General features: G+C 32.2%; 2 protein-coding genes across 2 annotated transcripts; both read right to left on the bottom strand.

The window, feature by feature from the left end:
* Nucleotides 1–10,635: 10,635 nt before the first annotated feature.
* Nucleotides 10,636–11,633, bottom strand: LOC107463442 (protein yippee-like At4g27745). The gene is made up of 3 exons (XM_016082237.3): nucleotides 11,619–11,633; nucleotides 11,462–11,554; nucleotides 10,636–11,198 (listed from the first exon to the last, which is right to left on the bottom strand). Exons 1-3 carry the CDS (start codon nucleotides 11,631–11,633, stop codon nucleotides 10,941–10,943), a joined length of 366 nt encoding a protein of 121 aa, XP_015937723.1. The 3' UTR covers nucleotides 10,636–10,940.
* A 1,310-nt stretch (nucleotides 11,634–12,943) lies between these two features.
* On the bottom strand, nucleotides 12,944–17,061 carry LOC107463593 (probable serine/threonine-protein kinase WNK7). The gene is made up of 7 exons (XM_016082412.3): nucleotides 16,445–17,061; nucleotides 15,790–15,827; nucleotides 15,411–15,638; nucleotides 15,101–15,321; nucleotides 14,828–14,985; nucleotides 14,228–14,582; nucleotides 12,944–14,073 (listed from the first exon to the last, which is right to left on the bottom strand). Exons 1-7 carry the CDS (start codon nucleotides 16,562–16,564, stop codon nucleotides 13,202–13,204), a joined length of 1,992 nt encoding a protein of 663 aa, XP_015937898.1. The 5' UTR covers nucleotides 16,565–17,061; the 3' UTR covers nucleotides 12,944–13,201.
* Between the last annotated feature and the right edge of the window lie 14 nt (nucleotides 17,062–17,075).

Below are 17,075 nucleotides of genomic sequence, written 5' to 3'. Positions count from 1 at the left end.
AAGCTAAGAGAAGTCTTATGGCTTCCATTCGGGCAACAGGGGCAAAGGATTCATCAAAGTCTATTCCTTCTTCTTGGTCATGTTCTTGTGCCACTAGCCTTGCCTTGTTTCTTGCAATGTTACCATCTTCTCCCAACTTGTTCCGAAATATCCACTTGGTGCCGGTCACTTTCTTTCCACTAGGCCTTGGAACCAAAGTCCATACTTGGTTCTTATCAAATTCAAGAAGCTCATCCTCCATAGCTTTAACCCAAGAAGGGTCACTAAGTGCTTCCTCGACGTTTTGAGGCTCTATTTGTGAAATAAGGGCAATGTTTGAACCTTCATTCGCCTTTCTAGTGGAAGACCTTGTTTGCACTCCATGAGAGACGTCCCCAATGACAAATTCCTCAGGATAATTCTTCAAGAATCTCCATTCACGCGGTCTGGTGGACTTGGAGGCAGATTCAGTCACCAAGGGAGTCTGGGCGCTGCTGGCAGCAGAATTTCCTTCAGATTCATGAGACAAAATGAAATTGTCTCTTGAATTTTCAACACTTACTGTTTCTGGTTCAGCTTGTCTAGAATTTTCTTTTTCATGATTTTGAGCAGCTTCATCATCCTTTTGAGTTTGATTTCCTGCATCACCATCTTCCAGAATGCTTTGCATCAAGTTAGTATCACAAAATGTAACATGTATGGACTCCTCAATAATTCTAGCATCTTGATGATAAACCCTATATGCTTTACTAGTTGTGGAATATCCTACAAACAAACACTCATAAGCCTTTGGATCAAACTTTCCCAAATTTTCTTTGTTATTTAAAACAAAACATTTGCATCCAAAGATGTGCAAGTAATCTAAGTTTGGTGGGTAGCCTTTCCAAAGTTCATAAGGGGTTTTCTTCAAAAATTTCCTTATGATTATTCTATTTAAAATGTGGCAGGCTGTGTTAACCACTTCAGCCCAAAGGAATTTTGGAACATTACTCTCACAAAGCATAGCTCTTGTCATCTCTTGTATGCTTCTATTTCTTCTTTCCACAATACCATTTTGTTGTGGTGTTCTTGGACAAGAGAAGTTGTGAGATATTCCAAATTCCTCACAAAAGGATTCAAATAAATTGTTTTCAAATTCAGTTCCATGATCACTTCTTATAGAAGAGATTTTCAAATCCTTTTCATTTTGAATTTTCTTGCAAAAAGGTTCAAAGGCCGAAAAGGCTTCATTTTTCTGTGCAAGAAATAAAACCCAACCAAACCTAGTGTAGTCATCCACAATTACTAAACCATAATGTTTACCTCCTAGGCTTTGAGTTCTTGTTGGACCAAATAAATCAATGTATAGCAACTCAAGTGGTCTTTTAGTAGAGATGTCTTCCTTTGGTTTAAAAAAGCTTTTTGTTTGTTTTCCCATTTGGCAAGCATCACAAGTGATGTCTTTGTCAAACTTTATCAAAGGAAGGCCTCTTACTAATTCTTTCTTTACAAGTTTGTTTATTTGAAACATACTTGGATGGCCCAATCTTTTGTGCCATAACCACTTTTCAGATTCTTTAGAGTGAAGACAAGCTACATTTTGATCTTTTAGTTCATCAAGGGTAAGTCCATACATATTATTGAAACGCTTGGCAACAAACATCACTTCATTTGTCTTTTCATTAACAACACAGCATTCAAGCCTTTTGAAAACAACTAAGTATCCTAGATCACACAGCTGACTTATACTCAAAAGATTGTGCTTCAAACCACAAACCAAAAGTACATCATCAATGAAAGTAGATTGCTCATTACCTACTTTTCCAACAGCTATGATTTTACCTTTACCATCATCTCCAAAGGTCACAAAACCTCCATCATACTTATTCAGTTTGATGAAGTAGGTTGACCTTCCAGTCATGTGCCTTGAACATCCACTATCCATGTACCACACGTCCTTTTTGTTCTTGGATGCTAGGCAAATCTGCATGATGAGTTTCAAGTAGCCTTAGGTATCCAAATTAATTTGGATCCTTTGAAGTTAATCCATCTTGGTTGCCCAAGTGCATTGAAATCACAAACAACATTGTAGACTTTGTTTCCTACAACTCTCTTTTCAATGAAACATTGTGCATATGAGTGACCAGATTTCTTGCAATTTACACAATGATTTTTTGGTGTGTGTTGCTGAAACTGATATGAGTTATATTGCTTGAAATAATTAAAGTTTTGAAATTTTCTAGTTTTTGGAGGAGATGTATTTCTTTTGGCAAACTGATTTTTATTAGAGTTATTCTTCTTTGTGAAAGCATTTTTACCAGAATTTCTTTGAACATTTTTACCTTTCGAAAATGAGGTTTTGTTGTAAAAAAGTGGTTTCTTGAAAGCAACCTCATTTTTCAAAATGTAACCCAAACCTGGCCGGTTTGAACTCGGACCAGTTCTTGGTGAGGGCTTAGCTTCATTTGTGTATTCTTCATCAGATTTTTCACATATTGAATCATATCCGATACCTGATTTGTTTGGTATGGATTTGGTATTTGATGAAGAGGCCACAAATTTTATAGAGAAAGTGTTAGAAACTACATCTTCCTTGGCTATGTAGCCTAAACCATATTTTTCAAACAATGGCCTTTGACTTGCAAGTAATTTATCCAAGTTGCTAGACCCTTGAGCAAATTTTGCTAAGTCACCATTCAGCCTTTTGATCATTTCATTTAGTCTTTCATTTTCAGCAATTAACTCATGAGAAGGATCCACAATGTGCTTTCCTTTTAATTTTTCAAGTTCAGATTTTAGAAATTTGTTTTCTTCAATAATATCCAAAGCACATTAAGTTTCCTTCACTTTTTCTTTTAAAAAATCATTTTCAGATCTACACTTATTATATTTATCAAGCAGTTTTGATATATTTAAAGTGAGATCATCAATAATAGCATGCAAGTCTTCAATGGTTAAATCATAATAGTTTACCTCATCAAGATTGTTGTTTCCAGCCATGAAACAGTCATTGTCATCTCCTTCAGATTCTTCTTCTTCATTTGAGTCATTCTCAAGATCCTCCCAAGCTGCCATGAGTACTCTCTTCCTTTCCTTCTTTCCTTTGTCCTCCTTTTTGAGCTTTGGACAGTTTGACTTGAAGTGTCCAGCCTCCTTGCAATGATGACACGTCACCTTGCTCAAGTATATCTTTTGCTCCTTTGAACTTGAACCCTTGTGTTTGCCTTTGCTTTTCATCATCCTTCTAAATCTCCTAGCAAAAAACAAAAGCTCGTTATCTGAAATACCATCACTAGACTCACTCTCTTTTGGTTCTATTTGTGACTTGAGGGCTATTCCCTTTTTCTTTGAGTCTGTGTTTGTGTGTGTGGCTTCATAGGCAAGGAGTTTTCCTCTCAGCTCATCATAGATTATGGGACTTATATTGTTACTCTCGGTTAGGACAGTGGCAGTGTTTTCCCACTCTTTTGTGAGGCTTCTAAGGAGTTTTCTCACCAAGGTTTGTTCTGCATAGTTTGTACCCATAGCATCAAGGTTGTTGATTATGATTGAGAATCTCTCAAACGCTTCATCAATGCTTTCTCCATCCTTCATGCTAAACATCTCGTACTCTTTTCGCAGCATATCAATCCTCGTTTCTTTGACTTGTTTGGTGCCTTCGTGTGTAACCTGGAATTTTTCCTAGATTTCTTTGGCTGTCTTGCATCTAGACACCTTCCGGTACTCTTCAAAGCTGATAGCACAATGAAGAAGGTTGATTGCTTTAGCGTTCAGCTCTATCTTCTTCTTGTCATCTTCATTCCATTCAGCTTCTTCTTTTGGAGTCACCACTCCATCAGCACTTGTTTTTGTTGGGATCTTGGGACCACCCACAACAATCTTCCATAGGTTGTAGTCAATGGATTGGATGAAGATCTTTATCCTTTCTTTCCAGTAGGAATAGTTCTTTCCGTTGAAGAAAGATGGCCGGTTGTTTGACTGGCCTTCAGTGAGGGTGTAGGCAACTGTGGTTGTGCCTAGGTTGTTCGCCTTGATTCTTGAGACCTTAGCTCTTGATACCAATTGAAGGTTGTGGTAGGCTTAGAGAAGGGGAGTTGAATCTATGCCTTACTTTTCGGTTGCTGTTATTACCCTTTTTAAAATAACTTTGCAATTCTGATTCTGTTCAAACTGAGCAGCGGAAATTTATGAGACAATTTATTTTTGTCTCATGAAAATCAGAAAACAGAACACAGCAGAGAAGAGAAAAGCTAACACTAGCAAGTATCCTGGTTCGGTTGCCTTGTGCTATGCAACCTACATCCAGTCTCCTCCACAACTATGGAAGAATTTTACTATAGTTAACAGTATTACATACACCAATAACACAGGATTGACCCAATCCTTTCACACTCAAGTTCTAACCTAACTTGACATTGGCTATGCTAATACCTAACTATACCTATTAGTGCTGACCCAACTAAGAAAGGGATACCTTACAGGTACAAGATACAAGACATAAACATACCTAAAGAAATCAGAAAATAACTCTAGCCTTTTCTCTCAAGTGTATCTCTCAGCCTTTTTCCACTCATGGCTTTTTCTTAAGCTTTCGCACAATGCCTTTTCTCACAAGAAATTACAGAAAGATAAACTTAGAAAAGTACATTACAATCAGTAAAACATGAAGGAGATTGACTTCATCAGCAGCCTCTTTGCTATGTGCAAAACCAGATTCGCAAACCTCAGATGCAGTTCTTCAGTATTGGCCGAATGCTTCTTTGAAAGAGAGCATTATCCAAGTAGAGGAACTTCTTAACAGAACACTGTTCTCACTCTCTGGTTTTCTCTCCTTACCGCTGAATGAACAGCAAGCTTCTTTTTATCTCCTTGCATATTCCTTGGTTCTTCTTCCAAGGTCAACACCTTGAGCCTTGAGTTTCACCAACCCACAAGCTCACTTTTTCTTCTCAAACATCAAAGTAGACCCTTTGCTTCTGACTTTTCCAACTTGACCGAAAGCCATGAAGGAGTAACCGAAAATGTCTTCCAATGGTCAACCAAATCTGAACCATAGAGATGCAACTTGGTCCCCAAGAATCTCTTGTGACCGTGGATTTGTAGCAGTAAAGAACATAGATCAACTTTTCCTTTGAATGCCATTTTCGGATAGAGCAGAGAGTTGGAAAGAAAGGATGAAGATCTGATGCATGCAAGATGAGATGGATTAACTTTCTTACGCTTGATTTAGCTTGGAGTTTCTGTTTTAGCTTCTGTGCTTCAAGCTTCAACTCTCTCTCTCTTGCTTCTTTGGTTACTAGCTTAGGGAGGAACCTTTTTCTCTCTTTCTCTTTCTTATTTTTCTGATGCTATGATTTGACTTGATTAGAGAGGAGAGAAACGTTGCTTTGGTAAAAGCAAGTGAGAGGAAATGAGGACTTCAATCTTGTATGAGAAGCTTGGATCAACTTGAATTGATGGATACGGGCTTGGATCGGATCACTTCTTTTTTGCCCGTTTTGATTTTTCAGCCTTGTTTCCTTATGGGCTTTGTTTATTTATTTACTCACCAGCCTTGCTATATTATTTTCATACCAATTTGGGCTGCTGAACTAAGTTTTGGCCTGCAACATATAATAAATAATTAGCAACATATAATTATTAACACTTAACACTAATTATTTATTTTGCCTAAAAATAATGTTTATCATCACTAATTTAATTTAGTTAATTTCTTAACTCAACATATGTCATAAAGATAAATATTATAAACTAATAGAGAGAGAGAGTTATATAAATTTATATGACATGCAATAATGCTTTTATTTTTTTTTAATATGAATAATAATGTTACCCATAACTTTAAATTTGAGAGAATAATACTTTTGATTTGATCCGTTAACTAATTTAGTAATTTTAGTGCAGTGTCCATGGAAAGATCATGCTCAAACCAAAACAGAATTATTGTCATTATGACTAAGCTTTTATTTATATAATAATTATATCTTTAAGAAAGATAAGAAATGAGTGGCTAGGATGTATTTCAATCTTAGCTTCTCAAGCATAGTAATTTTTTTAATGAGAGAGTCTCGAAACTAACACTTTTATTAAAATTTAGTCAATATTTAATTATTAAAAAAATATAATTTTATATTACTAAAAATATTAATAATAATTAATTAATAATTACAAATTATAAAATGTACCACTATCTTTTTAAATGTCAAAATCTAACATAAAAGTAATACACATAACCATGATTATTATTACTAGTAAGAAATTTAATTCATTATATTTTTTATTAATATATTATTTGTATTACTCCTTAGTCCTTATCATACCATAATGTATGTCTTATAATTTGGAGACATTTTCTCAAGTTTCAATGTAATGGTATCAGTGACAGCCAACAGGACATGCTTGGCTTGTTTATCAAAGATTCAAAGAAAATTGCAGAGAAGGAATATTCACTACAAGCTAATTTAAACAATTCAATGTATATATGTATATATAATTAATTATATAATGGCATGGAGAACATAGCAGGCAGATTCAACAGAGACTCTCAAATTATTGATTTTATTTTTTTAATTAATGAAAATTCTTCTACTAATGTTAATGGTAACTTTCACATTTTGATACATTTTAATTTGACGTACTTAATTAAGGTCATGTTATTTGATATAACTATCTTAAGATAGAAATACAGAGAAAATAATGAGGAATAACAATTTATTTGAAAGGGAAAAAAATTTAAATAAAATTTACCCAATTTTCAGTTTATTAAAATATCAAAGATAATGAAAATATAAAAAAATAATTCAAATTTTTTTTGGGTCTTATCTTTATTGAATACAATGTCAATAATGCATATTTTATTTTTTTTAAAAAAAAAACTTACTGAATATATATAATACAAGGTCAATTCTATAATAAAAAAAAAGTCTTTGCATATAGAGAATGAAAAAGAATATTTAAATCATCCACATTAAAAAAAATTATTCTCTTCATTATTTTTTTTCCCATAGTTTGCTCAGCTTAACCTCAGAAGAGGTTAGGTTAATTTCTTCAATTTTAAAACATAACTAAGGCATAAACTAGGAGATATGGCAATGTGTTATAGATGATGTTCCTTGATTCACATCTCTATTTATATATCTTAAAAGAAAAAGGAATAATATATTTAGATTAGAACGTTGGTGGAAACATTGCAAATGTTGAGCTCCTTAGACTACTAATTAAGTAATCAACTATATACCGGATAAAGTATTATTTTAATTCTCAATATTTAAACTAAATTTTAATTTAGTCTTTAATATTTTAAATATTTTATTTTAATTTAAAATATTTTAAATAAATTTAATGTTGTTCCATTTTTAAATTTAATATGAATATATAGTTAATAGAATGAGTATGTGAGTGTTAATAATATTATTTTAGTCTAAGTCATATCTTTTTAGTTTTACATGTTCGAGAAATATAATTAATACCTTCTTATAACACTTTTTTTTTATTTTTTTTAATATAAAATTTCAAACCCTATCAATCAATCATCAATACTCTAAAATTTAAAGAAGATCATTTTTATTGTTAGAAAGAAGATTTTACTTACAAATTGAAATTAGACATTATTACCTCTTTCAATATATTAATTATTGGTATCAAATTTAATAATAAAACAATATTAAACTTATTTAAAACATTTTAAAACTAAAATAGAACGTTTAAAACATTATGGACCAAATTTAGAATTTGGCCCTAACGTTTGAGGATTAAAATTGTTATTAGAGCTCTCAGCTACCAAAAGATATGAAAAAAAAATTTAACAGAAATCAGAGTTACATTACCTTTGCCTTTTAACATTTCAAGCAAAATGAGACTCTAATTTCTTCCAGATATGAGCAAAGCATCATATGTTTTAATTTACATATCTGAAAAAGATGGATTTACTGTTCTTTTTGCTGCATTTTCAATGAAATATTAGAGTAATTCATGACCTTTTATTTTGTTGGTTCAGCCTCATCTTTTCAAGAAAAATGTTCACAATCTAATTTTATTGATATTGGATTTGAAGCAAAATCTTGTGTCATTGATGCCATTTTGCTCGACTTTGATTAATAATTATACTAATTCATTTTTTTTCAAATAATTGTTTGTTTTGAATAAAATAGTATATTAGAAAATTAATAAATTTTGTGTAAGAAAGAAGAATTAATGTTACCAAACTCTTTTATTGCATTAAACCTTTGGTGGTGGTTGTATTGAAAGAGTAAACTAGACATTTTAAAATTGAAGTATGTGAAACTATGCATGAATATAAAAATATTGAATTGGCTCACCTAATTATAGATTATTATATACAGAGATTCTAATCAATGAGTATTTGGTATGTTAATGAATTGAATTTTTGTGTGGCAAACAAATGCTGTTACCATTGGAAACCATTCTCAATTAATTGACTCCGACAACTTTCTGTCTTATGCACCACCTTCAGCAGGTATCACTCTGTAATATGTAAATATAATTTTAATTTATTGATAGCGTAAAATATTTTATATAATCGTAAAATCATATTAATTTTTTTAGTGATTATTTATGCGGTTAATAAAATTATTTTATATTAATAATATATTAAAATTAAATTCATATATATATAATAATTTTTTTAAATATTTCTAGAATATCAGTATTCTAGTAATTTAACTGTTGATTTTAATTAATATATTATATATTGGTTTTGTTCTTATTAAAAAAATTGTTTTTAAGTAAAATTTAAAAGTTGTTTATTTTAATTTTTGTCAAAAGTTTATGTTAAATGATAGTATAATGAGATAAATAACTATGAAATGTGCCATATTAATATTCAACTTATCATGTAATATTTAAGAAAAAAAATGAGTAACTAGATAGATAATTTTAATTTTATTTGACAAAAAAATTACAAGGTTATACAAAAAATGTGTCTTTTAAAGAATTAAAAAATTATTTAAACCTAATAATATAAATAAATAAATAAACCACTTGTTTGTATACACTTAACAGCTCAAACTTTAAAGTTGTAAGCAGATAAGGAACATCAAAATCTTTCCTCAATCTACTTTCCAACTTTAAAGGAGCAGAAATAATCAATTTTATTTGAAATATTCACAAAGATCATCTGGTTATGTTTTTCTTTATCTTGTCTAAATCATTGGTTATTGAAATCACAACGATCACATGTTTCTTGCTGTTCATACTTCATGCAGTTATCAATGTGGTAACAATTTTCCCATTATTGTTCCAAAAAGACCTAAAGTCCCTTATCTATGCACATCTTTTTATGTTGTTTGCATCAAGATCGGTAATCTAACCAATAAGATTAAAAATTTAAAAGATGAAAAGTTTAATTTAAATTCAATTTAATATGATAAAATAATATATTTGTATATAAAATTAAAAATATATAATTTTTTAGATATTTTTTATATTTTATTATTTTAAATTGATTAATTGCTAAAAAATCAAATAAATTCAACTAATTAACCAATTATTAACCATTTTTTATTTCAATCGATTTACTGTTGATCAATTTTTATATTAAACCAAAACGATTTAATAACTAACTTTCCGTTAATCAGATCGAATATTCGAATCTCTTTGGACTACAAATTTTCATACATCAAAGTGGTATTTAATTACCATCATCTCACATACAAATTAACTCAAAGATAAGTATTTATATTTTGAACCATAATTGTGNTAAAATAACATGTAAATTATCCTTTATGATGTGTCACATTTTAATTGAATATTTGCTTTTAATTTGAGTTACTATCTTAACCATAATTAGATTATATTATAATTAAATTTTTAAAAAGGATAAATGTATAATTTATTAAAAGATTAGAAGAAACTGATGTCTCGAACGGCCGAACTCTAGAGTCCAAAAATCACGATCACCGGCTCCTCCGATTTGTCTCGCCAGTTCTGGTGCATCTCCAACACTGCGCCGTCGCGTCTGTGGCTCCTATTTTGTGTTCTCCTTACTTTGGTGCATCTCTTGTCCTCGCGTCCTCGTTCGTTCTTGCTATCAGACCTGACCAAAGTCAGCTTCACCGTATTTGAACAGATTGGTTTTCTCTCTTATTTACATAGAATTCACACACACACACATATATATATATATATACTAAATCGCAAATTGCTAATTTTATGACAATACAAAATTATTTAGGTGAATGCTATGATACCTATCACTTTGTACCTAAGTTACTAAAAGAAGTAAATAAATAATATTTAATAAATTTTACATGATTTATTTTTTATTTTAAATATTTTATTTTTTACTTTAAAAAGGAAGTTAGACAATTTAGGCACCAAAACAAAGGCACGATAGAATTCACCAATTATTTAACCATTTTCAAAATTACAGGGTCAGTCTAAGATTCGGTCACTTTGGCTGCAAAAGTGTAAAACAACAGTCCTATATCTGCCAAACTTTTTGTACAGTGCCCATAAATCACATTTTTCTGAAAAGAATCTTTTTTTACCGGTATGAAATAAGTAATATTTATCTTTTTACATTAATGTCTCATTTGATATTGAGACACCATATAAATACAAAGACACAGAAATAAAAGTGTGTAAACACAAATTTTTGTACTTGTATTATGTCTTCTTTTAATCAAATATACCACGAAATCGACTAAATAGATCAAATAACATCAATGTGTTCTACTGATATCATGTTTACAATAACACTTTACATATAAATATTCTTGTATGATCTTCTATTACCTTCTGTCATTTGTTTATTTTCTATTTGATTCATTCTTCTAACCACATGGACCAAACACAATATTCAAATATAACCTAAAGAAACTGTAATTTGACAACTTAATTTGATTGGTCTTAAAATCCATTTACATTCACCACACTTCTAATGAATCAACTTTTCCAAGAAAATTCACAATAATCCTATGAACAATTTCAGGATCAAATGACTTAACCCAAGAAGAATCAAATCAGTCATCATAATAATTTTCTAGGTTTGTTTGGCTTCCTCTAACTACTATCTTGAACTTCTCTAGTACATATTTTCCTTCTTTGTACTTCTGTGATTCTTCATAAGCCTTAATGTATGTCCAACCAAGTTCTTCACCACAATCTGAGCAATAAACATCAGCAACTGTGTGAAGACCAGTGATGAGTTGTCTATCTTCTTTGGGTCCCAAACTAATGTTCATTGCATGAGAGAAAAGAAAAGCTCTACCACTGCTTGCCTGTTACAACATAACCCCTTGAAATTCCAAGGTCAAAAATGGAACTTTATATCATCTTCATAACCCCTTTTATCTATTTAAGCAAGGCTATTAATATTATGCTACAGACTCTTATTGCAAAACAAACTATATATGAAACTATCACTACAGCAATACTGGTTTAGAGTTCTGACAAGTTTGAATGAAATTTATAACATAATTCAAAAAGAAAAAAGATTATTTGAGTTTGAATTTTTAGCATAAAGATGTAGAAAAAGGTTCACCTGGAAATCTTTGGAAACAATATCATCATGGAAAGCAACTAGGTTCTGGCACTTGAAGCAGCAATAAGCCTTTAAATAAAGTTTGGTCAAACACTCAAATCATAAATTTTTTACCAACCTCAAGCTACCAACCAATTTCTCTATGTCAGAAGAGTACTTTGTGGTTAATCATAAATGAATATGATTTTATCAAATATGTATCAACCAATATATTCAAGATTATGTATTGAATGATGCTGAAGAAAGGTACTAAATTAATTTTTATGGCAGGCATCAATCAATGAGAAATAACTTTGAAAGAAGAAAAGAACATGAAGTTGATTGAGTGAAGAAGATTCCAAGGAGTTGTATAAGAATATTAAAGGGTTTGATTAAGACATTATTAGTTAGAATAACTAGAGTGATTTGGTAAGAAAATGATGCAATTATTTATAAGTTTTCTTTTTTATTGTGTTGCTTGAAGAGTTTGGTCTTCCTTTTAGAGCAACACAGAGGATATATAACAAATACATAACAACGAAATGTAATAAAACTAAAACTAAATACAAAGGAAAAGTTGCAATAAAACTGTGACATGATTAAATAGTTTTTTTTTTCCCCATCCTGTTATGATCATCTTTTTCTTAATTCAAAATGAAAGGTGTTACCTTTTTTGCTTTGGTTTTTGTAGTGAATGGTTGTTGGTTTGTGCACTAGTGCATTATTACTACTGATAGGTATCTCTCTATAAAATTATTGTGGCTACAATTTGTTCTTTTTTTTTTCACTTGTATCATTAAAATTTTAGGCTTATCAAACAATCCATAAGATATATTTTCTAAAAAGTAAAATATCAAAACAAAATCATGGCATATCAAATTCTCAATAATACTAGAATTCTTTAAATAAAAAGACGATGAGTATCTAAAGTTCAGATGCTAGCATTATTCACATGATCACAATAAGTACATAAAAAGAATCGCAATTTTATATTTTCCTTCCTCTCACATTTGAAGATCAATCTGAATCATGAGAATGCAAATCTCAAGCGTCAGTCACACCTATCATTCCTTCACTTCAGTTTACATAATTGTCCAAGAGTTACCTGAAACTGGGTTGCTTTTGGGCCTAGACGTAGGTGTAGACTCCCTTTGAAGTAGCATCCGACTTGTATTGGTGCCGCCGTCCAAGTTCCTCGTGAGGAGGTAGGGTGGTACCTGTAAGAGACTCTGATGCCTGCGAGAGACTCAGATACTTAAGTTAGTCAATGTATTTATAGTAGATAGTTCCACTTTTAGTCTTAGTGGTGAATTAGTTCCACCTTTAGTGATGAATTATTGTTTCCCTTTTTTTAGAAAAGTTGTTAAGGTTTCTTTTTTAAATAAGTGGGAGGAGTTAGTTACTCATTCAAATAAGTAAAACTATGCTAATAGAAGAGGCCACCTTTATTGGTTGGACTTTTATTCTTTTTGAGTCTAACTTTATATTTTGGGTCAAGGTATGAACAATAATACTAAAATTTTGAAGTTATTAAATTAAGGCACATACGTTGTCATTCTAATTGTACATAATACTAATTAGAAACTGATAATGTAAATTGAAAGCATAAATCATAGATTTGAGATTAATGATACTTGTGCCTCTACTAAAAAGAAAAGGGCATCCAGTATACAAATTTAATTTCACAAACTATACAATGAAACAGAATCTTTTCAACAAGGGTTAATTAATAATCAAAAAGCTTGTATATATGTATCAAAATCAATGAGCAGAAACATTCTTTTTTTCCATCCATCTCTGTCTGGCTGCTTCCAATGCCTCTAACTTCATTCTACAGAGTTCATCAATCCAAGATTGATACAGTGCATCAATTTCTTGAAGCTCAAACTTTAGTTCAAAATCCATGTCATTAGTTGAAGAAACAGAAGAAAAGCTACATGGCAAACTCAAAAGATTAGACCTTTCCAAAATTGGCCCTAAGTTCTCCTTTGATGAGAATTCATTTATCACCTCGCCATCTCCACAACCACAATCCCCTGCGTGCAATTTGCAATCCTCGAAATCCGTATCATGAAACTCGCTTACGGAGGGACTTGTGCTTCGGAATTTAAAGTTTTCTTCGGCCTTGGAACAAAGAATATTGTCACTTTTCATAGGAGTATCATCTACAACAAACAATGAAGTTAAGGAACCTTGAGAATGTTGATATTCTGAGTCGCATAGACTTGCAGAAGAACTACGATTGTCCTCGTAATAAGGATCATCGGCTTCCCCTGAAAAGTTGTCCTTCTCATTTGAGACAGAACCTTCTCTCGATGTATTGTGTTCGGAGAAGTTATCTCGACCAGCAACCGGCTCGGAGGGAATATCGTTTGGGACAGAATTCCATGGACCTGCCATTGCTTGGCCATCTACATTTGTTGACCCACTGTATTGAGTTGATTCGCCAGGTGAGCAACGAGTAGATGAAGGCTTCCACCAAGGTAGAAGCTTAAATACCAAGTAATCAATAAGGTCAGCTATGAAGGCTACATCATGATCTGCGAGCTCCAAATGTTCGACCATCTCTGATGCCACCGCGAGAGCAGTATCTGTATCAAGGTAGAAGAGAAAATGTATATTCCTTACTCCACCTGGATGTAACACAACAAGAGACTTGTTAGCATCAATTTACAATTATTTACTATTTGTAGTTAGATTAAAGAATTCCTCTGGATTGGAGAGAACTAGAGAAGTACATGGTAGACAGGTAAATAAGAGAGCCAAGGAAAAGAGGGTGATACTCACCATTAGTATCAGCAATTCGCAAGGTCAATGATATCGAGTTATCATCATTTTTGGATCCTGTCAACCTAAACTCGTTGTTCTTATTTGTCCTCTTAACTTCAAAAACAGGACTATGCACACCGCCTTTGTTGCTTCCGGCATCACTGCTTGCATAATTCTGCCTGCCCTCATTATCTATGTCCATGGATAGGCGGGACCTGCTACGACCTAGCCTAGGACCATTCTCAACTTGCAGGAACGGATCTTTAAGAAGCTCCTCTGCTGACAATCTCTCAGATGCCGGAACAAGACATTTCTCAATAAATTGCCTAATTTCGGGGTCGCTCACCTTATTAAGCGAAGCAGGTTTGATGCCCTGAAATGGAGTACATCACAAGGTAGCATAGATATGAGTACAAGTGTACAAACATTGATATCGGAGATACAGTTGTATGCTTTTTGAGCTTCCTTAACATTCATAACCACTTGTTTTTATGCATAACATTTAGAAATTAAATTGAAAAAGAAAAGCGAGTAATTGTGGAAGTTCCTAGAGTACACTTGTTTTTATGAGCATGTTACAATTACAAATAAGGATATGCCACTGATTGCTATGCTTACCGAGGTAACTTTCTTAAAGATTTGAGCCGGGTTTTTACATTCAACGTATGGATACTCAAGAGTAACCATCTCTAGTATGCACATTCCAAAAGAATATATGTCAACAAGTTCATTGTATTCCTCTTCATATAGTTCTGGAGCCATAAACTCAGGAGTCCCTTTCAAAATCAAAGAACAGAAAAAAAAAAAAAAGGAAGAAAAGTTTAATGCTCCATATAGTATCCGGCATAAGAAAAACTATGCATATATTATAAGAAAATTATAGTATGTTACCAATAACACTTTGAGCAGTTGGTTGCTGCATGACAATTGCCAAACCTAGGTCCCCTATCTTGACTTCTCCATGGTTTCCATTAACAAAGATGTTGTCACATTTCAAGTCTCTGTGAATTATAGGTGGTTTGTGACTGTGAAGATACGCTAACCCTTGAAGAATCTGTCTCGCCCAGCCTTTTATGGCTTTCACTTCAACATATTTATGCTTTTGACGGTACCTAAGAGCCAAAGATGTAAAACAATTTCATGCACATGTCATAGCCAAACAAGGTAAGGTAAAAGGCAGACAAATATCAAGTGGACTTACTGCCTTAAATTTCCAGATGAAAAAAGTTCGGTGATCATGTTAACGGTATGCTGCTTATCATCAACCCAAGAATCATAGAACGTAATGATATTTTCATGGTTCAAAGACTTCAGTATATTGACTTCAGAATACAATTTTGCAAGATCATCTACTGTGTGCAAGAGGCCATCAATCCTAACTTGGTTCCAAGCGACTTCTATTCCTTCGACTTCATCAAAGGCCCTATAACTGGCAAAGAAAAAAAGAAGAGAGAAATATATAAGTAGAATTCTGCAACAATTACCAAATCTTCCTACATATTATTCTAATGTGAAATTATAAATAGAACTACAAGAGCAAGAAGAACAAAACAATGGAAGATTAGGCATCAGAACCATACACAGTCTTGAAGGCACCCTTCCCCAAGATTTCATTGTACTGGGACAAAAACAAGAAAAAGAAGGTTAGATAAAATAGAGAAGAACATGTTAATTATCCCTAAAAGTGCTTTACAAAAAGAAATGTTTCATATCAAGCATTATATACTTGTTCATCCAGGATAATTCTCAACGAAAACTTGTATGTCTTTCACAAACATAATGCAAAACAACAAAGTCGAATACCATAAGGGCAAGTTCTCGGGCGAAACTTCATTCTCAAAATGATAACTTCAATCTCAAAGTTCCTTAATTCAAAATAACAAGATGATCCATTTTGCCACAATGATACAAAGGTCAATATATAATCATCAACACATTGATTTTTCAGTTTAACTTATGCTACTACCTTGCATTAAATAATTTAGTGCAGAAAACATAAGTAACAAAATATTAACCACATTTTATCAGATAGGCAGAAACATAGCTAATCTATTACATTGAGCATTGTATTACCAACAAACATTGCATCATAACAAATATTCAATGCTTAACACCTTATAAGAACACAGATTAACTCAACATAACAAAATCCACCAAGCTTGATTAAAATGAACTCAAGATCAGATAATGAAGAATAATACAGAAAATTATATCAATCAATTGTTACAGACACACCCTAAGGTACCGTCCGGTAGGATCTTTCTCTGTAAAATCCTCCTCAAAATCATGAGGCACCCTTGTGTTGAAAACATTATTCGCAGGAGACAAGGCCAATACACCCCCAGAACTATTCATTTTGGTGATGAAAGATTACCAAAAAAACAAAGGGATTTTAAACCCTACTCTTTTTAATATAATTATTTTGCTTATACTATAGTACTATAGCTTTTTGGATTGGATGATTTGGGGTTTCAATTTCTCCTTGTAGTGGAGAAAGGTTGGAATTGAATTGTGAATGAATCCGCATTCAATGACAAGGCTTGGAGGCAATGAATTTGAACCTAAATCCAAAACCCAACCTTCCATGTCATAGCAAAAATTCATGCTTTGTTTCAAATGAAAACCAACACAATCTCCTCCCCAAAATTCATCCTTTCCACAGACCCAAGTACCAAAACCTCAAAAAGGTTCAAACTTCACTACATGGGGGAAAATGGGGGAAAATTTTCCATAGGAAAAAAGAAGGGGAAAAATGAGCGAAAAGAGAGAGAAAAAATGGGGAATTGATTTAGGATAGCGAAAGTTCAGGTTGAATCAAACAGTTGTATGGTGAATTATGGTTCTACTTTTTGTTTTTTGTTAAAAA

This window comes from Arachis duranensis, chromosome 8, assembly GCF_000817695.3.
Source record: "Arachis duranensis cultivar V14167 chromosome 8, aradu.V14167.gnm2.J7QH, whole genome shotgun sequence".
Taxonomy (NCBI): domain Eukaryota; kingdom Viridiplantae; phylum Streptophyta; class Magnoliopsida; order Fabales; family Fabaceae; genus Arachis; species Arachis duranensis.
The sequence above is the reverse complement of the archived record's forward strand: the minus strand, read 5'-3'. Positions and strand labels throughout refer to the sequence as shown.